Source organism: Contarinia nasturtii, unplaced genomic scaffold, assembly GCF_009176525.2.
Source record: "Contarinia nasturtii isolate CC-2019 unplaced genomic scaffold, AAFC_CNas_1.1 Cnas_scaffold_2806, whole genome shotgun sequence".
NCBI classification, from domain to species: domain Eukaryota; kingdom Metazoa; phylum Arthropoda; class Insecta; order Diptera; family Cecidomyiidae; genus Contarinia; species Contarinia nasturtii.
The window spans coordinates 1,659,428-1,684,197 of NW_022200123.1; the positions used below are offsets into that span (position 1 = coordinate 1,659,428).

Sequence of the window (24,770 nt, forward strand, 5' to 3'; positions counted from 1 at the left end):
TGCGAATGCGGAATCATCGCAGAGAAATGCCAGCAATTCAGGAATCGTATAATTATAATTTGTTGAATAAACTGTTTTCCCATACATTGTTCTTCTTCTTTTTCTTCTTTTTTTATTTCTCAATTCGAATTTATTGCTTAATCGATGCGCTCAAATCTTGTTATTTATCGCAATTTTAAGTTAAAACGATTTGCCATCGGATTTTTCTCTATGTGTGCTCTTAAATCGATTGAAATTGTGATGTTACGACTCACTAGAGAAAAGCAGAAACCCAAAAAGAAGAGAAATATTTGTACAATCCACGAACATATAAAATTGGAAATAAAATGAACCGTACTGTATTACAATACAAACACAAGTAGTAGTTGTCTATAATGGCGTTCGGTTGGTACGCGTACATATAGTAGAGTCCCGATCAACGTTGTTATGACTTTTACTAACTGCTCAAGTACTTTTATTGTGGAAATTGCCATTGAAAGTCATTTCTAAAAAAATGTATCCCATTCTTGACATTTACTCAATTACAAAATTTTATATATGTATCGTGTTTCTAGTCTTTTTTTTGTATGAAAAAATAATAATAATAATAATTTCGTCGATGGTGTGTGCATGTTGATTTTCCACTTCGGTAGTTCGATCGAATGTTTACGTGATTTAGACACGACATAAACCACTATCGCCCAAACCAGAAGACACACATTAACATAAACGGAGAAAAAAAACAAGCAGCAACCAATTCGAAACATGTATGATATTCATATGAAGAATGGATTTTTCACGCTAGAAACATATCGTGTCTGTGTGAAGATATATTCGACACACACACAGTCAATACACGTATTATTTTAACTTGTCGCTGCTTTTTATCCCTTGCCCCGTTCGTTTTTCGCCTTTTTTTTCATTTTTTTACTTAACACCAGAAAAAAATAACTCAAATATCGCATGGATGTGTGTGTGTGTTGTAATGATAAAACACAAGCCGTAATTAGATAGATTGTCATGAAGTGTCATACCGAAAACAGTTAAAATGGTTGACGAAAAAATCTTTTGCGTCGATTATGTGTGGATGAAATGATTACGCACGATTTTAGATAAATTAGATGTAATTAAATCCATTCGATGAATGTGAATGGCATTTTGAGTAATTCGATCGCTTTGTCACTGGAAAATCGACCACACGCCATGACAAATTAGCTCTTCATTTTTTTTCCACCTTTTTATCGCTTGCTTTTATCTTGAAATTAGACATCGATTTTTTCTTCTTCTCTTCTGTCAAGTTAATTGGCCCTGTTTGTTTCACCTATGATTCTTATTTAATTTTTATTCAACGAAAAGAAAAAAAATAAATAAATACATACACTTTATAAGTTTCGGTGTGATTGTGGTTAAATTTTTCGTTCGGTTGCCCACAATGCATACGGTTGAAGCGATGAAGGTTTTTTTCCCTTCCAATCACAGAGAAGAATGTTGCAAACTAGAAGTTTTATATCACTTTTTTCGTGTAGCCACCATTTTTACACAAAACACTTGAATTTTCTTTTTTCATATTCGTTTCGATATTGTTCGCCTTCAACAAATGTGGGTCTAATTGAAGTTTATCTTTCTTTCTTGGTACTCTGTGTAAATCTCGACTTCTTCTTATTATTTTTTTTATATATAATATATGCTCTTTGCTCAATACATATTTTTTCCCTGTTCCTTGTGCGAATTGATTATTAAGAGCACTCGCTACATGGTCGAAATGTTGTCCATTGTGTGTGTTTTTTTTTCTTTTCTCGCCTGTTTGGTAAACTGTAATTGTTTTTGGATATATTCCATGCACTTTTTCACAATCACATTGAATAGATATAGATAGTTTTTTACACACTTGAAATCAATCTAAACTAACTAAAAAAAGAAAAAGAAAAACGAAAAGAATATGTCTGCCAGTTTTTGTGTGGAGAGCGAGAGAGTTTTTAATATGTAGTTCGCCTTCAGTGTGTCGTTTTGGGCGGACGCAAATTGTTTTATGTTCGCGTACGTATGAAGTGTGTTTCGTGTATGATGGCTTCTTTCATACGCTCTATGTTCTCTCTGGATGTGTGCATGTATATGTGACAAAATTGAGAGATACTATAAGCTTATTGCCCGATGCAAATACCTCAGTCACATAAACATCGACACACATTGAGTGTTGTTGTGCATTGAAACAGATCAGCGGAGCATATGTATGCGAGTGTATTGGTGCATGTATATATATGACGATGAATTTTTATAGCGGTTCATATAGGGATTATTCATTCATAATATCGACAGTTTTGTACAATATTCAAATAAATTCCATTCAATTTTGATTATTGAATAATTTTTTTATTTTTTATTTCGTCACATTTATGATGAAAAATGAAAATCTTTCACAAAAAAAAAAATCGTTTTCAACGAAGAAACGCTCTCTCATTTTCAAATAAAAAAAAGTTGTACTAATCATACAACAACCACCACCACCAGTACCAATGCAACGTTGTGTGCGTTCATTGAGAGAGTGACGACCAGTTTAACGCGCAATGACTCATACATCTGGTGCATATGGTTTCCTCGTTTCAAATGAACAAAACGCTCACATAAGTATCCAATTAGATGAATCTCTTTCTTTCCGCAATATTCATCGTTTATATGCAAGTGTGTGTGCGTGTGTGTATTGGTGAACGTTTGACAGATTCCTTCTTTTTTTATCTTGTTTCATTTTTTTCCTTCAGTATTTTGACATTTGGCATGAATTAGACTAAATGCAACACTTTGAACGGTGTCGCTGCACAACGGTATCAACGATTATGTTTTGCAACTGCATTCGTCGTAGACAGAGATGACAAACTCCCTCGCGCTGAAAATATATGAAAAATAGGTCATTGCCGTTTTTGATTATTATCCTCTTACAAAACCATCAATTTTCATTATCAATGGATTATTATTATCAACGATTTTGAAATTAATAACTGAAAACATATATCAACTCAATGGAGAAAACAACACATGAAGAGAATGAAACAATACACACAGTGAGCAATAATTTCCTTTGAAAGGTTTTATTGTTTTAATTCATAAGTTCTGGGGAGTTTTCGAATACACAGTGGAGCTTAAAATTGAGCACAGTTCATCATGATCTTATCGATATTTCTTCGTATCACGCGAAAGCGTTATAACACAGTTATTTTTAAACACACGTCTAATAGAGCTGGATAAGCCGTGTGGGAACTGTATGAATTCGAACTACTGTTGTCGATTTTTACTATAAAAAAATTTCATAGCAATATAAATGACTATTACATCATTGCTTACAGAGAATACTTTTCAACAAATAATTTTTAATTTTTAAGGATTTTTTATGAAACGGTGTGCCAAACATTAAATTCGATACCTTAAAAAAATAGAACAATAGTTTTAGTTCGTTTGTCTCTTTAAATTCCGCCAAGACTGCATTTTATCCGAAATTCGAATTGGTCGTTAGGTCATTTTATGTTATCTGGATTTTTTAAAATTTGAATTGAGAAATCAACACAAGTAATTTACATAGATTTTATATCGTTTTATCATTCCAATATCAAAACAACACATTTCTAATGGTAGTCTTAATTACCAAAAGTCCAACTCTAAGCACTTCTTTTCAATCCGAATTGTAATAGAGATGAGAAATTGAATACCTCTACTGATCTTCGGGTTTGTTTTTATTTCGATAGTGGCGTTTAGTCGTAGAAATCGAGCATTCATCGCCTTCAATCATGAAGATACAGATTTTGATAGGCTTTTGAATACAAACTTACCATCCGGAGTGTATTGCGACATAATTTCCGGTCAACGAGATGGTGAAAATTTTCTTCCAGCAAATTGACCGGATGGTCCACTGTCCAAAATGAATTGATAATGGACTAAAGTCAAATGCCAATCGGATCTTTATTAAAGCAGTTTATTCGAAATCAATAAAAATCGATTAAAATTTAAAAAATATTCGAGACGAAATTGCGGATTGAATAAAATATATTCGCGAACAGAGAATGTTCATCAACAGCGATTCGGTTGTCAAGACCAGTGTAAATGATACGACGTTCTTCCAAATATTTGGTTACGACATCAGTATCAATGTTTCCTTTCCTGCGAATCATTTAGAATAAATAAATTCCATTGGAAAAATAGTTAAAAATAGAAAATAATCACATACTTATGGTTTTTTTTGTGTTTTGAAATAATATCAAACGCGTCGCCGCCCTCAGCAATGAATGACGAAGTTATAAATTTGTAGTACTTTTTCGGATCCAATGGTTCATATCTGGGAACTCGGCGGACGTCATTTGGCATTGCTAGCACTTCAATTGAACGCACTCGATTGTTTTCTTCATTTGTCGGGTTATAAACTACTCGCATACCTACAAAATGTTTGATACATTTGGATTATCCATATTTATACACTCAAAAAGGTAGAAAATATTTTAATTTTACCAGAAACTTGCATGAAGTTTCTCTGATCATTTTCCGACGAAAATGCCTTCGCAGCGAATTCAAATAACTCTTTCACATGTTCACCCAGCAAATCAAAAGTGTCGATCGTATTTTCAAACGGCATAGTGGTGGCCAAATCCATAAAAGATATTGCTAAAATTGGTCGATCGAATGATATGATCATTTTGTTCAACTAACAAAAAAGAACAAACTTACGGCCAGCACCAATTTCAGTTCGAACACCCCCACAATTGATGATACCAATAATCGGTTCGGTCCATTGATTTTCATTGCGGCCGCTTAATTCAGTTATATAATAATGAACTAAGGCATCGGCCGCAAAATTTCCCAAATTACATTCTTTCGTGAAGCACGACGTTATTTTCAACGGAACTTTCGTGTGGCCAAGAACTCGCTTTCCTTTTGCATCAATTACTTCTTTCCACGGTGTAATGGCGTCCATTACATTGGAATCTGACAACAAAAACATACCGAAAATCAAACATATTTTGAGACTTGAGACGATTCGATTACATCAAAAAAATGATTTAAAATAAATTTCAAACCTGGAACAATGTCATGGTCCAAATATTTTGGATTGCCACTCCATTTGGCTACATTTCCGTCTTTATCAAAATAAACGGTCAGATCACCGACGTATTTCCTAAAATCACAAGTATTTTGATTAAAACGATCGTGTTTCAACCGATTCAATTACTTACATGTAAGCTGAAGCATGAACAATTAGCACTTTGTGTCCATCACTTTCAACGACTGCCGGATAAAGATCACTTGGATGATCTGGTCCGGGCGGTTTACTGCCTTCTTCAACTGTGTACATAAAAGTATGCGAATGACCACCAACAATAACGTCAACGTATGGTGCAATCGCTTTCGCGATTCTATAGTCAATGCTCAAGCCACAGTGCGATAATACGATAATGATATCAACACCTTGATTTTTCAATTTTTCTGCCTCTTCTTTGATCGCAATCTCTTCTTTTCTAAATTGTAGTTTGCCCACATTTGCAAGTTCCTAAAATCAAAAATGATTAGATCAATCGGTTACTAACGATAAGATGAATTCAATGACTCACGTGAACTGTACTAATTAAAACGCCAATCACACCGATTTTGCGTTCGTAACGATCGATCACAATTGATTTTTTATATTTTCCTTGGAATGTTGGCTCAAATGTATCAATTACATTGGCCAGAACAACTGGAGTCATTAAATTCTCCATAAACGGCACCACACCAGCAATACCATGATCGAATTCATGATTTCCCAATGTCTAAAATATAATTCAATACGAATAAAAAAATAAATAAATTATATGATATAATTTGAAACTTACAATTGCATCAGCCGGAAGCATATTCAAAAATTGAGCTGTTACATTCCAACGACCGAGCGCATACCTTTTTTCAATGGATAAAATTGTAAAAGAAAATGAAGATGGTGAATGCCAAAAAACTACATACCAAAGTGTTCCTTGGAAATTATCGCCAGCATTCAAGTAAATTGGATTCACAGCATTCTCCAATAAAGCTCGGATCATTTTTACAGCCCGGGCGTAACCACCGATACAAATTTCAACATCTTTGCAGGTTGTTGCCATTTCATTTGTCTCTTCAAATCGTGCATGAAAATCGTTAATATGAACTATTGTCACGGGGAATAAATCCTGTTCGGTTGAAATAACTGTGGGCTTGGATCCGGTAGCAAAAGTATGTCGCACGTACGATGCTAGCGCGACAGTCAAAATTATTCGAGCTATGATCGATACCATTTTTATAAATTTAAAAATAAGCAAAAGACAATGTTCCGTTTGAGACACTTTATTTATACGAAAAATTTGCCAAAATTGTCCTATTGATAAAATGACCAAATCACATGTATTATCTTATAAAAGATTATAATAATCTTACCTGATTGAATCGAAATCATAAATTATCAATGAAAAACGTTTTTTACGCAGTCAGTTATCACTTAATAGAGTAGAAATAAACTGCGCAAATCGATATCATTTCACACTAATCTAATCTCATATAAACACAAAACACAATGTATCAAATAAAAAATACGGTTAGAATTGACGAAACAAGCGTAAATTCCAGAAATTCTTGAAATTTCTTCAAATTCAAATTTATTGACACATTTGTCATTGCACAATATTAGAATTTTTTTCATTCTTTTTTCACATGTAAATATTTCATTTAAAAAAAGGAAAAATACCATTAAATCTCAAAGTTTTTTCCGAAAAATCAAAATTTTTCATAAACGGTCTGTAACTATCGTGTGGATTTTCGGTTATTTTCAAAAAACACAATCATATCTAAGCTTGTACTAGTCCGTACACTGTTAAAAAGAACAGTCGTACCATGTGACATATGTTTGACAGGTTGTTTGAGTCAAACAGTTTGACAGTTATTACATAAACAAATGCAAATATTACATTTTTTTTTCTAATTTTAGTTAATTTTCACATTCGATAAAAAACAAGATAATTATTTTAAATACAACAATTTAAGAAAATGCAAGTATCAAATTTATTAACGAAATCAGAGAGTTTAGTGCGCTTCCAATGCATCTACCGTCGTTATGTAAGTAATAAATTTGTGCCGCAGCATCAACCAGCCACGGCAAAGGAAGTGCAAAAATTAGAAAATTTTCTCAGGGACAAGCAAAGAGTTTTAGTTTTAACGGGTGCAGGCGTTTCTACGGAAAGTGGTCGGTATTAAAATAAAGTCTAAAAAAATGGTTCTCATTCAACATTTTACAAATTGTTTTCAAAAAATCAGGAATACCAGATTATCGTTCAGAAGGCGTTGGATTGTATGCTCGCAGTAATTCGCGTCCGGTGCAACATTTGGAATTTATTCGTTCGCCAAAAATTCGACAACGGTATTGGGCGCGGAATTTTGTCGCTTGGCCACATTTCTCGAATATAAAACCGAATGAAACACACAAAGCATTGGCTCGGCTCCAACGCAATGGTATAATCGGATCGATAGTTACGCAAAATGTTGACAGACTTCATACGAAAGGCGGTAGCAAGGACGTTTTGGAGTTGCACGGTTGCGGATACAAAGTGATTTGTTTGGGTTCTCATTGTGACTATTACATAGACAGGCACGAGCTGCAATTGATTTTCAATGCGATGAATCAAAATTTAATGGATGAAGTTGATTTGATGCGGCCAGATGGCGATGTTGATATCCCTCAGGTTTGCATCCCTTTAATTTCAATAAAAAGAAATGGTTTTCTCTCATAAATTGTTTCCCTTTTCGTGAATTCACGTAGAAATACATCGATTCATTTCGAGTGCCAGATTGTCCTAAGTGTGGTGGCACGCTGAAACCGGAAATAGTTTTTTTCGGCGATAGTGTGCCAAAGGATCGTGCAGAAAGATTAGCGAATTTGGTGTGCAACGCTGATGGAGTTTTAATATTAGGTTCTAGCTTGCAAGTGTATTCGGGATATCGAGTTTTATTGTACAGTCATGATTTGAAAACGCCGATAGCGCTGGTAAATATTGGCACGGTTCGTGGCGAAGATAAAGTTCAGCTGAAAATTTCATCCAAATGCGGTGATGTAATTCCCAAATTGTTTCTTCAATCGAATTGAGATGAATAAAAAAACATCCTTTTTACAAAAAAGAAAACAAATTTTTTTTTATTTGTTTATCTTGCGTAAACACTTATTTTTCTGTTTTTAATAGTTCCTGTTTCTTATTATCTAAATGAAATCATTAACGATATAGTTTTGCTTAATGATTACTATTTTTGTGTTGGCCTTTCGGTGTAGTCAATTGAATATTTTTCCCTTTTTTTTCTATTTATGATTTTTGTTCTTCTCTCCGTTGATTTTTTTTTAATCATTTTACTTGTTCACATTAGAATGTACAACGTTCAATGTTCTAAATGAAACACCTGCTGGTTTCATGTGTTAATAATTTTCATAAAGAATTGTTATCGCTTTTTGAACAGACATTGTTTGGTGTAATTCAAAGAGATAATGTGGAAAATGCGCGCTTTCTCATTGATACAAAAAAAAAATGTTCGAAATTCAAATTTTTTGTATTATCTTATTAAGCTTTTTGAGTAATTTTCGTAAAACTTACACATAAACTTAAATGTCCAATGTAAATGGTAAATTGTAACTACAAAATTAAAAAAAAGATGATTGATTCACCCAAATAAAAAAGGTTCCAAAAAAATTATGAAATTGGATCGAATCAAATGAAAATAAAGAAATTTGCTATCTTTTTTTTTTGTTATGTCAGAAAACAACAACATGAGACAAATGAATGTAAATTGATAATATTTTTTTGCTTTGAGTGTGTGTGTTTTTTTTCCTCCGGTTTTCGTATTTTCTGACGTTTTTTTTCTCGTGAGTTCACAATCGAAATCGTAAATGGTTAAAATACACTGACAATATGGTTGGTTAAATTACTAATCGGTTGACAATTACATGAAGTGTAGTAAATGTTTCTTTTACAAGAAATATTCGGTTTGTGGTTTTTTCGATGGAATGCCTCGACTCTCTTGCGGTGCAGCCTCAAATATTATGAAATTTCTATGCAGATGATCGTTCAGCTCAAGTATAGCAGCCACATTTCCACATCTGAAAAAAATCAATTCGATGAAAAAATCGTTTTTTTTTCCTTTCAATATTTTGGATTTTTGATTTCACAAGATCACTTGGATTACATTTGCTTCGATTGAATATATTCAAATGGTTTACCTATAGCAATAATTTGGTGCTGACCACACGGTCAAAACAGTCTCATTGAAATGCCATTTGTATCCTTCCATAACCAATTGATGCGCCCGACAAATCATATCAATGTCGTTTGCATTGTTGAACTGTGTCACCACATCTGATCCAAACAAGTATCCAGCACCGCGTGGAGAAACTCCCCATCCAATTGTATCTAAAATAGGATTAAAAAAATGATTAAGATCCGTTTGAAAATGTGCGATTTGTTATAAATAATATACCCTCTGGATCGCTCCACAATAGATCACACATTGGGCCATCGTGTGGAACCTCTTGTTTGCGATCAATTGTTCGAATTTGATCTAAATACTGTATCGATGGACTCAAGCCGCCGTGCACGCAAAATATTTTCCCATCAATGATAGCCGATAAACTTAAGTAATCAAAAATTTCTGTACAATGTCGCCATACATCGGTTGAACCATATTTGCGTAAGCACTCATCATAAAAACCATACACCTGAGTAATTTGTCGCGATTCATGATTGCCACGGATTAATGTTATTCGATCTGGATAGCGTACTTTGAGCGCCAATAGCAATAAAAATGTTTCTACACTGTAATAACCACGATCGACAAAATCACCCATAAACAAGTAATTCGTTTCGGGAACATCGCCGCCAACCTTAAACAATTCCTTGAGATCATAAAATTGCCCATGGATATCTCCACACACCTGTACCATTCGAAGAAATAACAAGCATTTTTCATGATTACGTTTATTTTTTTGGCGGATAATTCATTCACCGTTGTAAAAACGAGAATGAAGCCGTTGAACGTGTGTTGAACAAACAAATGAAAAGCAAACATACCGTAACGGGTGAATCGACACGTTGAACGTTTCCTTCTTCGACAAGAATCTCCCTTGCTTTGGCGCATAATGCCTTTACTTCGCTTTCACGAATTATTTCGCATCGTTTTAGCTGTTCAATTTGTCGATCTAAATCACTGTAATCCCCCATTGCCTGATAACCTTTGGATTCAACTGTAGATTTTGTTTGTAGATTTGGTGTTTCGGCGGGGCCCTTTATTGTCTGTCCGATTTGGCAAAAGAACACTCAATCACAACAGTCGTATCAAATTTTGGAGTAAATTTGTACGACTTGCTACGACTGATATGTTTGTGTCAATTGCTTGGCGTTTCTTTCTTCTTCTTATTTTTCGGTGTGTATCCTCTTCGTATTTTATTTCTGACTAAAAAGCGGGAAAAAAATCATCGAACAAAAATCATTTTAAAGCTGAGTACACATTGATATTGTCTAGACAACATATTATTCTACGAATAAAACGTTTATTCAAATTGCACAGGAAAAACAAGAAAAAAAAAACACATCGTTCTACAAATGGAAGAGAAGTAGAACAATTTGACCGTAAATCCACCAACACACACATTGAACGCTTACCTCTATAATTGCTGCTAGCGTCTTTTTGGCAATGTTTTTAAGCAATGTGTTAATTTAAAATACGAAATTATTAGAAAATGTGTTGCATTTTTACAAATAAAATCAATTGAAACTAATGGCAATGAATTAAAATAAAAAGTTTGCAAATGAAATATTATAAAATTGGTTTCTTTTTCTCTCTCTATATCGTCCACTTTGTGAATACGTTGTGTTCGACTGCGGTGCGTTTGGTGTAATATTTATTATTCTCTCATTGTGTGCTGTGTACGCTGACGGGAACGCCATACGATTTTGGGCGCCATTTTAACTGCTACACATGTAGTTGTGCACAAAACTAGAGAGAGACAATGGAACGTGTGAACGCAACAGACAGTGCGTCATCGATGAAACGCAAGCATACACTTCAAACAATGTGAGTGTGTGTGCGATGAGAGAGAAGCAGCTATGGAATACCGATCTGGCCAACCTGGAAATGTGTGTGTTAGAGAGAGAGCAAGCGAGCTTGATTTGTACAACACCGGCAAATATGACTTTAAGTTCGTTCAATGTTGCCGTTGTTATTCATCAAAAATGTTTTTGGAAAAAATGTGATTTCGAACAGTTTTAAAATAAAGAAAACTTATTCAAGCCTATGATTTAATTTTTTTTTTCTGTTTTCACTTTATTTAGCGTTTAAAAAAATTGAATTAAATTTCATATTTATTTGCCACCGGTGTCATTGAATCCACTCATTTACCGCTGGTTGAGATATATAAGACCCGCTAAGAACCGGCTTTGCAGCATGGTATTTTTACCCGTAAAGTGAGCAATTGTTTTTTTTTTCTCTCGCAGCCGTTCGTTGTGTTTGTGACGTGTTTATATCTACTAACGTCAATATATGTGTGTGGCGCGCTGGCGACTTGTCAAGTTAAACAGTGTTTTTTTTTTCGCTATCTGAAGAAGTTGCAATATTCGAATACAGGCAAAAGAATTTCTCATTTGTGTTTGTGAGTTCATATTAACATTGCACTAAAAAATTTATGTAAACAAATCCATTTCGGCATGTAATCAAAATAACAAACACCTGTGTTTTTACTTCATTTCCTTCTGATTCCATACTAAAAAACCAGTGTTTACATCTAAATGGTGAATGAAAGGTGATTCAAGCGGTCTTACGTGTTGGTCATGATATTGAAAATGAACGATCCTTCATCATGATAATAATCAACATCCGCTGATGAATACACTCCAAAAATCTAACGATGAAAAAAATTCAATTGATGAAACGAAGGCAAACATTTGTGCACATGCGCAGTAAATTCAATAGAAATTGAATATACCGCGACAATCATCCATCCATGTTTCTTTTTATTTTTTGCTCTCTCTATTTGTGGTGTTCGCTTCATCATAACTTTGTGTTAGTATTTTCATACACGAGTTTTGAGTGCCACTGAAAAAGGGTTCTATTCTCTGTCGTTCCGAATCGAAATCGAAAATTTTAATTTTAGCTAGATTTATTTACTGGCCTTTTTTAGAAGAAAACCAAAAATCACGAACGAAGGTTTGCATTTTGTTAAATTTTCTATCAAAAATCAAGCAATTAGAAACGGTTTCGCCAATCGTTCATGAAAAAAATCGACACAGAACAGATTTACGGAATTGACATCGGGTGTTTTGTTTATGATTCATTATTTTTTTAATTTCGTGCTTGCCAGTGAAAATGTGGTGTGATTGATTGTCGCGACGGGCACCCGAGATACCGTAAAAAAAAAAACATTTTTATCACGAAACAACAGTCATAAAAAAAATTAAATTAAAACTGAAAGTGAAAACAATTAAAATTTGGACTTAATAGTTTTTTTTAATATTTTACTAAAACTCTCTTTTTTTCTACAAATTTTTGTACTAAATTTTTTTTTTTTTTTTCATTACAGTTTGTCAAAAAGATACAAAAAAAAATCAATTCGAAATTAAAGAAATTAGTGAAATTTAACGAAATTAAAACAACGCAAAGATAATTTTATCGAATTTTGCACATTTTCAACGAGGACAGTTTTATTCAAAAGCCGAATAAAATGGGAAATATTCATACTGTTGGGCCAAATGAGGCGCTCATTGTTTCAGGTAAGCAGGAAATGTTCATAATTTTATCGCAGTAAAAGAAAATACTGTTCGGTATTCTACATATGAAAAAAATGGTGTGAAAAAGGTAGTAACATTTATATTGGCAAAAAAAATCAACAAAAGAAAGTACCAGTTGATTATAGCCATAACAATAAAATCAAAAATTGTTCGATTAGTAGATAGTGCATTCGCAATTATTTGTATTCCCAAGGCTGGTCGTGTGAAGTAATTGGGCAATTTAAACCAAAAAAAATCCAATTTTTAAATGACGTAAATTTCTATAAATATCATATTGAATATTGTTCTTGTACTAATTAAAATGACTGCGTGCTCAATGTATATTATGGCGAACATATATTAGTTTATGTACACGCATATTGTTGTCTATCAGGGCACTCTCTCCATAGCTAGTGGCAAATGGCAAATTATTATGATTGGTGTTCTAATACATTTGCACACACGATAGCAACAGTACTAACCCAAAGCACATATTTGAATTTCGGCTCTCATGTTCCATCAAAATGGAAATAACATCATAATGAATAGCATGATGTCATTGTATCGCAAATCATTTTGACATTCAACATTCTATTATGGTCACCCATTCATACTATAGTTCTGATACGAACTACATATGTTTTATATATGCATTTGTGCGTGTGTGTATTGACGTATTTTTTTCTATATATCTCTCTTTGTGATAAACGAATCTGAATAATGACAAAAATACAATTAACGTTGTCACAATCAATTTCTCGAATTTCGTTGACATGAGAAACTGTTTCAACTACGATATAAATTCAATTTTGTAGTAATACGAACCATATTGAGATCGGTTTTGCGCTTCATTTATCAGTTTGACATAGTTAAACGGCCGAATCACTTTAGGTGCAAACAACGTATAAATCTCTATCTCTGTACAATCTCATTTATCTAAATAGCTTATTTTTGCTTTGCTGGCGTCGAGGTAAGCTTAAATAATACGGTTGCAATTCGCCAACGGCTGATAAAAAAGGAATGATTCACGGCGAACGAGAGATTCAAAGAGCAAAAAGCGTTAAAATGAATTATTCATGCACTGATTCCGCTACGAAAATGTAATATGTCACAAGTAAATACACTCCAAAGAAAAACCAAGAGTATGAAATATATTCCGAGTCACTGATTTGTCCATCAGTCCCCGGCGATGCTGCACCATTAAACCCAAATGATTATCAATTCAATTGAAGCAGCAACGGTCACCGCGATAGAGGGAAATAAACGACAAAAAAAAATTGAGAGAATTGGCAATAGCATGTGATACGGAAAAATATCGTCAAATTATGCAATATGCATGCAATTTGTAGCGGACATCGCCACCGTCACCGCCGAAACGTTTGTTTACAGTATACGCCGAAACGTTTGTTTACAGTATGTATACAGTATTTCGTAAACACATTTTACCTAATAGCGTTTTCCTATTGCACTCGTCATACTCGGTCGCTCGATTTCAATTTCATTCATTTCAGTTCTTTAAACAAGGAATCGTCCGTGTCTCCCCTCGTGTGTTTGAGTATTTTAACGTCAAGATGATGCACACGCATCGTTAACGATTGACGCCGTAATGGATTTACTATATACACAATGTTTGTTTGGTCTCGATGAAACTGTAATTTTTCAATGATTTCCAGAATATTCTATTCGATAATCTTATGATGAGTTATTCATTACAATCGAAGAAAAATCAAAATTTCGGAAATACAATAAATGCTCAAGAAAGAACATTTTATACTCCGCATACTGGTGTAAGAATAGATTTCTGTTGCTCAGCAACACAATGATGACGCTTGAATATGATACATATATATATATATATATATATATGTTTTCAACCCCTCAAAAACGAGAGAAATCATGATGATAATACACATACAAATACACATAGTCAAAACAGTGTAATATTACTTATTAGTACTTACGTACTATAGAATGAGGGACGCACACAATTCTCTTTGAGTGAAAAAAAAAACAATTGAATATGTTTCAAATTTCGATTCGATGCCCTTCTTATTTATTTCAATGATGAAAAAATGAATATAAATTATTGCTCCTGACAATAGACTACATTCAATTGCCAAAAGTTAGAATGGTAGCCGTGTGTGTGTGTGTATGTGTGTTGACAGAATTTCTTCCTTCGATATTTCGGTAGAAAAAGGATCGAAAAATGTGGACATTCAATAGGCAGCTTTGGGTTAGTTTTTGGTGCCGTTAAACAGTGTATTCAGGCATACAGTGTTTAATGGGTCAATCGCCACACTGCGAAATGCTCATCGGAAAATTCATTCTATTTTTATCACACGCGTGTTTCAGCAAGAATTTCTGTATTCAAGTTCAAATGAAGCGAAATGGGCATGAACTTCATGCTTGTACCGGCAATATGATGGCAGAGATAAATTTAGAGTGAAAAATATATGCTACCATTTTTATTACATAATATCATTTACAATGCATATAAAACGGTAAACATTATTAGCCACCTTATATGGGTCGATTACGTTGAATTTGATAAAAATAAGTCTAATTATACCCCAAAAGAAACAGAATACATTGTGGGAAAAACCACTTAATTAAAAATTGCGACCCAAAAAAGAACCCATATCCGTCGAGAAGAAAAATTAGTGAATTGAAATCAGATGTTTTCTTCAATTTGCTTTGAAATTTTATAGACAAAGAATGGGAACGTGTTCAAAAAGCCGATTAGTATTATTTGTCTGCGGTGAAATCATGCGCGAAATATCATCTGCATAAGACGGGATTAAATCTATGTTTTAACGTTACAGTTAAGTTTCCACATGAGCAAATTTACTGCAAAGCAAAAAAAAAAGAAGTACGGTCATTGAACACTTAATTTGAAACCATGACAAGTTGACACCAGCAGTGTGTATGTTTGTGTGGAGAGAAATGTATTATATAACGGCACAAAGCAGTTATGCTAAAATATGCCACTGTTGCGGTCGCTCACTGTATATTCTCTTGGGAAAATTAAAAAAGGATTGCTTGTGTCACATTTTTCAAGTGCCAACTGGATGACACTTTAAGTAAATACATATTGCTCGTGCCTCTGGCCACATTTAATGGCTCTTTGACTGCTACATAAAATTGCATCGGAAAATATCACCATTCGATACCAATTGAGCGTTGAGCGCAAATTAAGTGGAAATTGACCTTGGATTCTATATCGACAATAAATCAGCACATTGCACCATAAAGCCGTGTAATAATCACCTTCAATGAACTGCAAATATGATTTCTGCTCTCTCAAACAACAAGAAGCATATTGAAGCTCCCTTCAATTTCCTTTTTGAACATTTAATTTGAATAACCATTTCGTCGTTGTAATCTTGCGTCAATCAATATAATCTTCTCGAAATAAAACATTCTAAACCGATTAAATCTAGAGAAATATATGTATATTTGATACAGTCTATCGAATAGAATAAATAAATAACGCTAAAATTCTGAAATGGTGTTGATGTTTTTGATATTTTCTTTATTCTATCATTGTGGTTTTTGTCGCAACCACTTGGCCTTCAATATATCGGCTAATTTCTCTCCAATCATAAAACTGACTGCATTCGTATGTGCTGTAATTGGTTGCGGAACAATCGAGCAATCGGCCACTCGCAATCGTTTCACACCATAAACACGTAATTTGTTATCAACAACGGCTGTCGGATCGGTGGCCGGTCCCATTCGGCACGAATTCACTTGATGATGCAGCGTGCACGAGAGTGTACGAATCGAACAGCGCCAATAGTCATCACTGCCAAAATGCAAATGACGACATTGTGGCAACGGAATATCATGAAGACGAGCGCCGAGCTTCTGCATGGCCGGTGAATTGGCAATACGAATTGATTCCTTAATGCCGCCCAATATGGTTTCCACATCATCGGGATTGTCAAAATAGTTTGGATAAATGCGCGGCCAATGGAATGGATTGTTATCTTTCAATTCCATATAGCCACGTGATTTTGGATGAAAACCCATCACCAACACCGACCAATGATCAATATCGGGCCGATCAAGCGGACGAAAAACGGTATCGTATACTTCTTGTGTGATTCGCATACCCTTTCGAAGGCCACTACCTTGATCTGATGCCAAACTTCCGCTAACGAAAATCAGCTCGGCATCAGGCAAATCAAGTGGATCACGTGAGTTTGGTGTTTTAATAAAATTCAATGCTTCAACACCGCCAATTGACGTCAAAAATCCTTGGCCGTACAGATATTGTTTCATGTCATATAATCCCATACGAGCGACTGATAGAGATTCATCGGTTGTATTTACAATGAATGTCGGCCCAAAATGACTCATATGATCGTACATATTTCTACCAACGCCTGGCAAATCTTGAAGCACCGGAATACCAACACGTTGTAATTCCTCCGCCGGTCCGATTCCTGAAGGCATTAACAATTTTTGAAAATAATATAACAATTTATGAGAATTTTTTACCTGAGAGCATTAACAATTGTGGCGAGTTAAATGAGCCAGCCGATAAAATAACCTGAAAAACGATATCATAACGTTAGCATACAAACGCATTCACCGTAATGCTTTATGAACTGCATATACATATATAAATATTACATACCTCTTTCAATGCAGTCACTTGATATTTTCGTTTGTTCTTTGCATATTCAACACCGTAGGCTTTTCTTGTCGTCGGATCGATTAGAACTTTCGTTACACGGGCTTCCAATAGTATATGCAAATTTGGTCGTTTGAACATGATTGGATCGATAAATGCGGTAGCCGCACTGTGTCGTCGACCTTTCAACGTGTTTGATTGCACATATGAAACGCCAATTTGTTCGTTACTATTGCAATAAAAGAAAAAAACACATCTTTGTGATTATAGTTGACTGTCAATATCATGTATTTTTGATACACATTACCTATTGTAATCAACTTCACGATGTCCAACTTGCTTCGAGCCCTTTACAAATGCACGTACAATTTTACTACGCCATGGCACATCTTCGACACTCAATGAACCGTATCGATTGTGATATGATGAATTTTCTTTGCCACGTAAATTGGCACGTTCTGATTTTAAGAAATATGGTAACACTTCGGCATACGACCATCCTTCATTTCCAAGCCGAACCCAATCGTCAAAGTCTCTCGGATTTCCACGATTGTAAATCATATAATTTATTACCGATGAACCGCCAAGCGCTTTGCCACGCGGTAATGCACATCGCTGTCCGTCCATTCCTATATAGAATTTTTTTTATTTAATTAATGCTTTAAAATTGCCATTCATTATACAAAATGTATTTACCCCAACAAAAGTTTTTACTCGGTTCGGCCACATAGTTCCAATTTGATTCGGTTGATTGAAAATATGCTGCAATCGATGGAATATAATGGCCAAATGTTTGTGGTTTACCGGCTTCCAGCAAAAGAACTTTCCAATTTGGATTTTCCGATAATCGATTTGCCAGCACACAACCTAATGAAAAATATTGTCCATGATTTTTTTTTTATGTTATACGGGTTTTTGAAATCATGTTCTACTAACCAGCTGGTCCTGAACCCACCACAATGAAATCGTATTCCAACAGCGTTGGATTCAAACCTGTCGCAAATGAAACAAACAAAAAATGCACGTGAATAAACGAAGAACTCCGTTATACTTAATTGTACATTATCGCAAGCGATTAAATGTAATTAATATGGCAGTTGTATGTACGTATTTGGGTCTGTGTCGATGTCGCGATGTCGCAGAGTGAAAATGCGCTGAAAAAGAAATTGGCACACCGGATTTATATGACGACGACGGCGGCGATAACAGCGATACACGATTGGCATCCACTTTCATTACACAATTTCAACCTAAAATCGTATTGAACACGTGCAAATATCGCTCGTGCATGAATTGAACTCACAACAATTTATTGTAGAATTCGACATAATTAATTGTGTACTTTTTCGTTCTTTTTGCCTCTTTTTCTTTTGGTATGTTTGTTTCCTTTACGCTTCAGCCAATTGAATTCAACCAGTTTCCAGTGTCATTGACATTGGCAATGCATATCGTGTTATGCACACCGTAATCGCATTGAAATACTGCCTTAACGTCATTACCTTATAAATATATCACATGGCTACAACCAATGCTATTTCGAAATCACTAACGGTTGCTTCGTAATGCAATTTCTGCTGTTTATCGCATTTATAAACTGTTGTTCTATCGCAATCATTTGCACTCAATCAATTATTTTTTTATGTTTCAGTTAATATCTAGACATCTAATGCGTTTGTACAATAAAACAAGTTCATCAAATGTGCTTGTTTCATGTTTTTAGGTAGACGATGTAGTTGAAATTCAATGGCTCATTTATTTGAAATGTGTGTAATTTTCTTGTCACCGAAAAAAATAGATAAAACAACTCTGTTTGATATGAATTCGCAAAATCGTTTCATAATCCTATAAATTTTTCTTAAGTTTGCACGTAGTCGTTGCAAAACTAGAAATACTCAATGCCATGCAGCTTTTTCGTACTTCATTATCCCTTAATAAACTGGATTTTGGTTACTGTAAGCAGTCTTTCTGCTACTTGTGGTTGACACTTTTTTTTGGTTTTCATTTAAAAAAGCCACATGAAATTTTTTTTTGGTTGGAAAATTTTTGGGGGAAAATAATTCGGTTATGTGATCAAAAACTCACCATATTGATTTTTTGTATAGCTGAATCCGTTATGTTTATTAAAGTCCCATGTGACGACGAATTCTTTATGCGCACCAGATTCACGCATTTGATTGAGAAATATTTGAAATTTCGGCGTAAAAAGAAATCCATTCGCTGTCCATTGATTGAATTTAATCAGAAGGAATATAACACATATCCACCGAATCATGACGCTGTTTTTGGATATTTTTTTATCACTTTTTTTCAACACAATTAATTTTTTGAGATCAAGATTAATGCACAGAATAAATATTTTTTTCGAATCAAGAAGTATGCAAAATCCTTCGTTATTCAGTCGTTGTTCTGGTTTTTCACCTTCTTTTGCTTTATTTAAAAATCAATTTCTTAAACCTAAAAGAATTATAACACAATTAATGATTTAGTTATTAAACTTATTCCGGCTTGTGAAGCGGAATGTTTTCTTGACCGCGACCAGATGTGAACTAAACGTGTCCAAGGAGAAACACGGTCTCTTTATTCAGATATGACTTTTACCTGAAGTCAAACGCTGACTTCTCTATAACTGCGTGTAACGAAGTGATACGGCTTGAAATTTATCTTTCTCTTCCGTGTCATTCGAGAAACAGAAATCGATAACTTGTCTTTCTGTATTCGTTAAATAGCGAATCGACTATCGAGATATATGTATATGCGATGGAATAGAACTTCCAAACTCAATTAGTCGGTGCGTTCTCATTATTACGAACACAATAAATGATGCATAATTAAATGCATTAAGCGAATGGCACAGAAAGAGAATCAATATGCTTTGAGCAAAGAATAAGTTTTTGTTATTAGGTAAAGTGTTTAGAAACAAGTCAAATTAGTTTTCAGGTCAACATCGAAATAAAGAGCGCCTTTAAATCTTCTTGGCACGTAAAGAATTCAAACCGAAAAAAAGACACATGGTATCGTCGCCAAATTTCTCCAATCGATGACAAATGACTACATTAAATATTCAATTCTTCAATATGAAATTGATAAGCGCACGATTTTCACCTGCTAGCACATTGATTTTATTCTTTGTTTTTAGTTTTGTTCTTTCTTGTTCTTTCGCACATTTAAAATAACTTCTTTGCGAAAATGTTTTAAATCTAATCTGCATAAAAACGTGCCGAAATCATTCACCGCACAAAACAACCTTCACTGTTCATTCAACAAGTGTCTGATTTCTATGGAACTATGTTGCTTTACTTCTTCTTGTCATAATGCACAAGTTTTTTCGAAATCTTTTTCACAATGAAAAGAAGTCGCAAGCGAAACTTTTCTCGCACCAACCACATTTAGTGGATATTTTTTGATTGAAATTTTTTTACACTAAAAATCTAATCGCTGCAATCTTTTTCGATATTTCAAATGTACTTCGCAATGCGAAGACAGACTCGAACTGACACCAACTATTTTCGGTTTACCACTTTTCTTGTTGCAAGAAAAACGGTTGGTTGTAGAGTGGGAATGTTTGTGGAACACCGTTCAACTGATGAATCGAAATGATAAATTGCATTCAACACGTGACATGGATTTGCTGAAGTAGAACTATGAATGTTATCGGCCAAGAATCACACAATCACATTTTATTCTTATCGATCTAAGTCGATTCATTGATTCGCCATTTTTGTCATTCACACGTCGTATCACTTTCAATTCAAACATTAGACTAAACTAAAAAATTCAATTTGAAATCGAACTGCCACTTTTTAACCCGTATAATGCATATAAAATTATTGAAATTGTGCAAAAAGATAATTCGTGTAAAATTTGCTTTTGAAATGTTATCAAAATCAGGCATAAATGGTCTAAATCTAATGCCTGATTTTGATATTTAAATAAGACCAAAATCGGGCATGACATTTTCAGTACGAAAAAAAGAAAAAAAATATTGCACAATTTCGACCATATTTGAATGGTGGTATTCCACCAGGGGGACATCTACGACAGAACTTTTTGAAACCTATCCAGAAAATTAGTGCCCAATTAGTGCCATTTAGTGCCGCCGAAAAAAAATTAGTGCCCAATTGATGCCCACGATTGGTACCTTTGGTCAGCACTTTCGATTTTTCCTACCCAAGTTACAGCTATTTATTTTATTTGGGGTTAAAAAAATTAACTACCCCAAATCGATCAAAAAGGATTGAACAAATGATGCAGAAAATTAGTGCCCGCGATTAAGACCATTTTTTCAATAGTTTTGTCAAAAATTCCCTTAACAAATTCTTTTATTTTCCATTTTTGCATTTCAACCCCTAAAAAGAAATTTCGATTTTGAGAAGCATTGATTCTAATTTCACCGCTATTGAGTGGCACTAATTGGGCACTAATTTTCTGAACGATTTTAAGATTTAGTGCTTCAGTCTGTGACGATTTTGAAAATTTACCCCCCAAAGGGCTGTGAGCCAAAAATTCAAATGTACCAAATCGATCGGAAACGAATGGGAAAATGTTAAAAATTTGCTGTTTTTATTGAATTCTATTATTTTCGTGTTGTTTACACGTTATCGTTCTCTTGAGGTAAAAGAGGCACTTTGTACTGATTCCATTTACAGTAGTGTCTATGATTTAAAAAAAATGGGTAAAAACCAACAACATTAGTTTATTTATTTCAGAATTTATATATTTCAGAATAACTTTATTTATATAATAATAATAAGAATGACTAAATTTAGAACGCCTTGGTTGAAATTTATATGATTCTTTCTGTACACATTATCACTATAGTCACCTTAATACATATTTATAAAAGAGAAAGACCGACTGTGAGTATATATTGGAATGTGTTTATATTCCACTTCTGTGTTTTGATTACTCAAAATTTAATCAACCATATGTCGTAATTTTTTATTGTTTACATACAACCAAAAAGGTATTACCGAGCAGAATGATATCTTTATTCGTTTGCCATCGATTTTGGGCTTTCAATTTGAAGTAAAATAAATGACGCATATTATAATGTATGTTAATTTATATATAGTTATGTGCGATCAACTTAAATGTGCTGATAGAAACAAAGTTCATCGATTGATATGATCTGTTTGGCCCATTGGAATCGTCAAAATTCATCATATAAATTTCAACCAAGGCGTTCTAAATTTAGTCATTCTTATTATTATTATTATATAAATAAAGTTATTCTGAAATAAATAAACTAATTTTGTTGTTTTTTACCCATTTTTTTTAAAATCATAGACACTACTGTAAATGGAATCAGTACAAAACGCCTCTTTACCTCAAGAGAACGATAACGTGTTAACAACACGAAAATAATAGAATTCAATAAAAACAGCAAATTTTTAAAATTTTCCCATTCGTTTCCGATCGATTTGGTACATTTGAATTTTTGGCTCACAGCCCTTTCGGGGGTAAATTTTCAAAATCGTCACAGATTGAAGCACTACATCTTAAAATCGTTCCAGTTTTGGCGGTGAATACATATTATTATTATTTTATTATAAAATTAGTGCCCAATTAGTGCCACTCAATAGCGGTGAAATGAGAATTAATGCTCCTTACACAGGCTCAAAATAGAAATCTCTTTTTAGGAGTTGAAATGCAAAAATGGAAAATAAAAGAATTTGTTAAGGGAATTTTTGACAAAACTATTGAAAAAATGATCTTAATCGCGGGCACTAATTGGGCACTAATTTTCTGGATAGGTTTCAAAAAGTTCTGTCGTAGATGTCCCCCTGGTGAAATACCACCTATTTAAATATCAACATTTTTCGGGTGACTCTAGTAATCGGTCGACACGAAAATGAGACTATTTAAATGGCCATCGATTGCTACCAAATATAAGTGGATTAAAAGCGTACTTTCTTCGTTTATTAATTCACAAATTCGAAAGGAAATCCAATTGATTGACAAATTACAGTAGCGTACCAATGTAGAATTAGTCATTTCTTAATGCAGTTTCTTGGTCGATAAAAAATTATGTAAGATTGACGCATTAAAAATTTCGGCAATCACTCCGATTGTGCAACATCACTTTAGATGGTACATTAATTTGTTATGAAAACGGTGAACATGACAACATTTGCGACCCAGTAAAACTTTTGTATATAGAACTCTTAAAACTCTTAACGCCGCACGGCGAAGGTTCTTTATAGTGTGACTTGCAAAAAAATTGCGATTGAATTACAAGTGACTTTCGCGCACATGAAACGGGGTCAATTAATTTGATTTCGTATTGTGATTTCACCGATAACCTGTTTTAATGTAATGGCACACGATCCAAACGTTGATGATAAACGGCGAGTAAAGTGTCTGCCACTTCGGCTCATCGAACAGGAACCGTTAACTGCAAATTAAAATAACTATAATATTCAGTGTCATTCGAATCGAATTTTTTATCCAGCAGACACACAACTTTTTTTTTGAAATTCACAATAATAAACTTGGACGCTGACTCATTCAACTGTAAAACAAATTGATAAGATACGAAAGAATTCACGCGATGGCAGAAAAGTAGATTATTTAAATTAAATCGAGCGAAAAAAACTTGCTCCTTTGCGATTTCTATTCATCTATTGGAAAGCTAGAATCGTTTTTTTTTTTATTTATCAATATTCATTGATGTCGTTTTAAAATAAATCTATCGCAAAAATAAAACTTGAGAATATATCCACGAGAAACACTACGATACCGAGTGCGTTATCATCGAAATCGAAATTGATAGTGATTTAATTTTTTTCAACCGATCATATTTGTGTATGAATTAAAATGCGTAGCACGTTTAATGTAGAAACATTAAAAATATGATTTTATTGATTGTGTTAATCGTCGTAGAGATAAAGCAATTCTGTAACCTTCATAAGCCTCTTTTTTTATTATTCATATGTTCGACGATTCGCATAAAAATGATGATTTGTGTCGCATATTAATCGATCAACATAGAATATTGCACAATGAGGCGGCAACGGACAGCAGTGCCTTCCAAACGAATTCCAACGCACTACAACGTTTACTTATTACTTTAAAAGCTTAGTTTTCATTATTTATCGCCTACGTTTAAAATAGTAAACTTTTTGTCTATGTAAACAATGCTTTTGTTTGAACAACCAAGCTTTACCAACACGAAAAAGCGTCAAGCATATCGCATGACTTCAACAAAGTTGCGTTGCGTGAACTCAAGTTTGAATTATTCATCGACTCTTTCAAGTTGAGCATGAGCAACGGAACATGGTTTACGACTTGTTGTACAGTTTCATTCGAAGAGGTTGAAGTTCAAGACTTACAGTCATGCCCGTGACATGACTTGTTGAGTTAGCAAATGTCAA

At 33.9% G+C, this 24,770-nt stretch overlaps 6 protein-coding genes across 24 annotated transcripts in view; 2 read left to right on the plus strand and 4 right to left on the minus strand.

Moving 5' to 3' along the window:
* The window catches only part of LOC116349160 (casein kinase I), a 31,008-nt gene extending 28,970 nt beyond the window's left edge, over positions 1–2,038 (minus strand). For 2 of the 11 annotated variants that reach the window (XM_031780458.1, XM_031780457.1), the window contains exon 1: positions 1,359–2,036. The gene's annotated coding sequence lies outside the window, so the exon portion shown is untranslated. Of the gene's footprint in view, positions 1–1,358 lie in introns of all 11 variants that reach the window. The other 9 variants (XM_031780467.1, XM_031780460.1, XM_031780465.1 and 6 more) reach the window with 7 other exon arrangements.
* A 1,865-nt stretch (positions 2,039–3,903) lies between these two features.
* LOC116349131 (apyrase-like) lies at positions 3,904–6,518 on the minus strand. Of its 2 annotated transcripts, none has more exons than XM_031780411.1 (10): positions 6,403–6,518; positions 5,956–6,247; positions 5,829–5,892; positions 5,568–5,765; positions 5,193–5,506; positions 5,037–5,134; positions 4,687–4,944; positions 4,471–4,623; positions 4,193–4,397; positions 3,904–4,125 (listed from the first exon to the last, which is right to left on the minus strand). In XM_031780411.1, the coding sequence occupies exons 1-10, from the start codon at positions 6,419–6,421 to the stop codon at positions 3,972–3,974; spliced, it is 1,755 nt and encodes a 584-aa protein (XP_031636271.1). In that variant the 5' UTR covers positions 6,422–6,518; the 3' UTR covers positions 3,904–3,971. The 2 variants fall into 2 exon arrangements, with proteins under 2 accessions (XP_031636271.1, XP_031636270.1); XM_031780410.1 differs by having other exon boundaries at positions 5,956–6,343; positions 6,403–6,484.
* Positions 6,519–6,902: 384 nt separating this feature from the next.
* Positions 6,903–8,138, plus strand: LOC116349128 (NAD-dependent protein deacylase Sirt4). Its single transcript, XM_031780407.1, has 3 exons — positions 6,903–7,204; positions 7,276–7,700; positions 7,778–8,138. The coding sequence occupies exons 1-3, from the start codon at positions 7,009–7,011 to the stop codon at positions 8,099–8,101; spliced, it is 945 nt and encodes a 314-aa protein (XP_031636267.1). The 5' UTR covers positions 6,903–7,008; the 3' UTR covers positions 8,102–8,138.
* Positions 8,139–8,768: 630 nt separating this feature from the next.
* LOC116349210 (serine/threonine-protein phosphatase 4 catalytic subunit) lies at positions 8,769–10,910 on the minus strand. Its single transcript, XM_031780544.1, has 5 exons — positions 10,659–10,910; positions 10,068–10,449; positions 9,478–9,931; positions 9,221–9,410; positions 8,769–9,100 (listed from the first exon to the last, which is right to left on the minus strand). Exons 2-5 carry the CDS (start codon positions 10,215–10,217, stop codon positions 8,971–8,973), a joined length of 924 nt encoding a protein of 307 aa, XP_031636404.1. The 5' UTR covers positions 10,218–10,449; positions 10,659–10,910; the 3' UTR covers positions 8,769–8,970.
* Positions 10,911–11,488: 578 nt separating this feature from the next.
* The window catches only part of LOC116349203 (flotillin-2), a 79,185-nt gene continuing 65,903 nt past the window's right edge, over positions 11,489–24,770 (plus strand). Inside the window, exons 1-2 of one of the 3 annotated variants that reach the window (XM_031780534.1) lie at positions 11,489–11,644; positions 12,572–12,761. In XM_031780534.1, coding sequence (XP_031636394.1) covers positions 12,713–12,761 — 49 coding nt within the window. In that variant the 5' untranslated portion in view covers positions 11,489–11,644; positions 12,572–12,712. Of the gene's footprint in view, positions 11,645–12,024; positions 12,199–12,571; positions 12,762–24,770 lie in introns of those variants that run through there. The other 2 variants (XM_031780533.1, XM_031780535.1) reach the window with 2 other exon arrangements.
* Positions 16,189–23,785, minus strand: LOC116349198 (glucose dehydrogenase [FAD, quinone]-like). 6 transcript variants are annotated; one of them, XM_031780524.1, is made up of 8 exons: positions 23,700–23,785; positions 19,480–19,851; positions 18,334–18,390; positions 18,094–18,264; positions 17,705–18,026; positions 17,401–17,626; positions 17,262–17,313; positions 16,189–17,206 (listed from the first exon to the last, which is right to left on the minus strand). In XM_031780524.1, exons 2-8 carry the CDS (start codon positions 19,667–19,669, stop codon positions 16,299–16,301), a joined length of 1,926 nt encoding a protein of 641 aa, XP_031636384.1. In that variant the 5' UTR covers positions 19,670–19,851; positions 23,700–23,785; the 3' UTR covers positions 16,189–16,298. The 6 variants fall into 6 exon arrangements, with proteins under 6 accessions (XP_031636384.1, XP_031636383.1, XP_031636381.1 ...); XM_031780523.1 differs by lacking the exon at positions 23,700–23,785 and adding an exon at positions 20,695–20,873; XM_031780521.1 differs by lacking the exon at positions 23,700–23,785 and adding an exon at positions 20,642–20,873.

What these genes read in the sequence shown, in the direction of transcription:
- LOC116349198 (XM_031780524.1), bottom strand. Translation starts at nt 19,669, where the DNA reads ATGATTCGGTGGATATGTGTTATATTCCTTCTGATTAAATTCAATCAA. An exon ending in GGTGGGTTCAGGACCAGCTG is followed by an intron (nt 18,265 to 18,333) that starts GTTAGTAGAACA and finishes ATTTTTCATTAG; the next exon opens with GTTGTGTGCTGGCAAATCGA. An exon ending in GAGTAAAAACTTTTGTTGGG is followed by an intron (nt 18,027 to 18,093) that starts GTAAATACATTT and finishes AATTCTATATAG; the next exon opens with GAATGGACGGACAGCGATGT.
- LOC116349210 (XM_031780544.1), bottom strand. Translation starts at nt 10,217, where the DNA reads ATGGGGGATTACAGTGATTTAGATCGACAAATTGAACAGCTAAAACGA. An exon ending in ATTGTGGAGCGATCCAGAGG is followed by an intron (nt 9,411 to 9,477) that starts GTATATTATTTA and finishes ATCCTATTTTAG; the next exon opens with ATACAATTGGATGGGGAGTT. An exon ending in GCACCAAATTATTGCTATAG is followed by an intron (nt 9,101 to 9,220) that starts GTAAACCATTTG and finishes GATTTTTTTCAG; the next exon opens with ATGTGGAAATGTGGCTGCTA.
- LOC116349128 (XM_031780407.1), top strand. Translation starts at nt 7,009, where the DNA reads ATGCAAGTATCAAATTTATTAACGAAATCAGAGAGTTTAGTGCGCTTC. An exon ending in AGGCGTTTCTACGGAAAGTG is followed by an intron (nt 7,205 to 7,275) that starts GTCGGTATTAAA and finishes TCAAAAAATCAG; the next exon opens with GAATACCAGATTATCGTTCA. An exon ending in GCGATGTTGATATCCCTCAG is followed by an intron (nt 7,701 to 7,777) that starts GTTTGCATCCCT and finishes GAATTCACGTAG; the next exon opens with AAATACATCGATTCATTTCG.
- LOC116349131 (XM_031780410.1), bottom strand. An exon ending in TTTTAATTAGTACAGTTCAC is followed by an intron (nt 5,507 to 5,567) that starts GTGAGTCATTGA and finishes TTTTGATTTTAG; the next exon opens with GAACTTGCAAATGTGGGCAA. An exon ending in AACTGAAATTGGTGCTGGCC is followed by an intron (nt 4,624 to 4,686) that starts GTAAGTTTGTTC and finishes GACCAATTTTAG; the next exon opens with CAATATCTTTTATGGATTTG.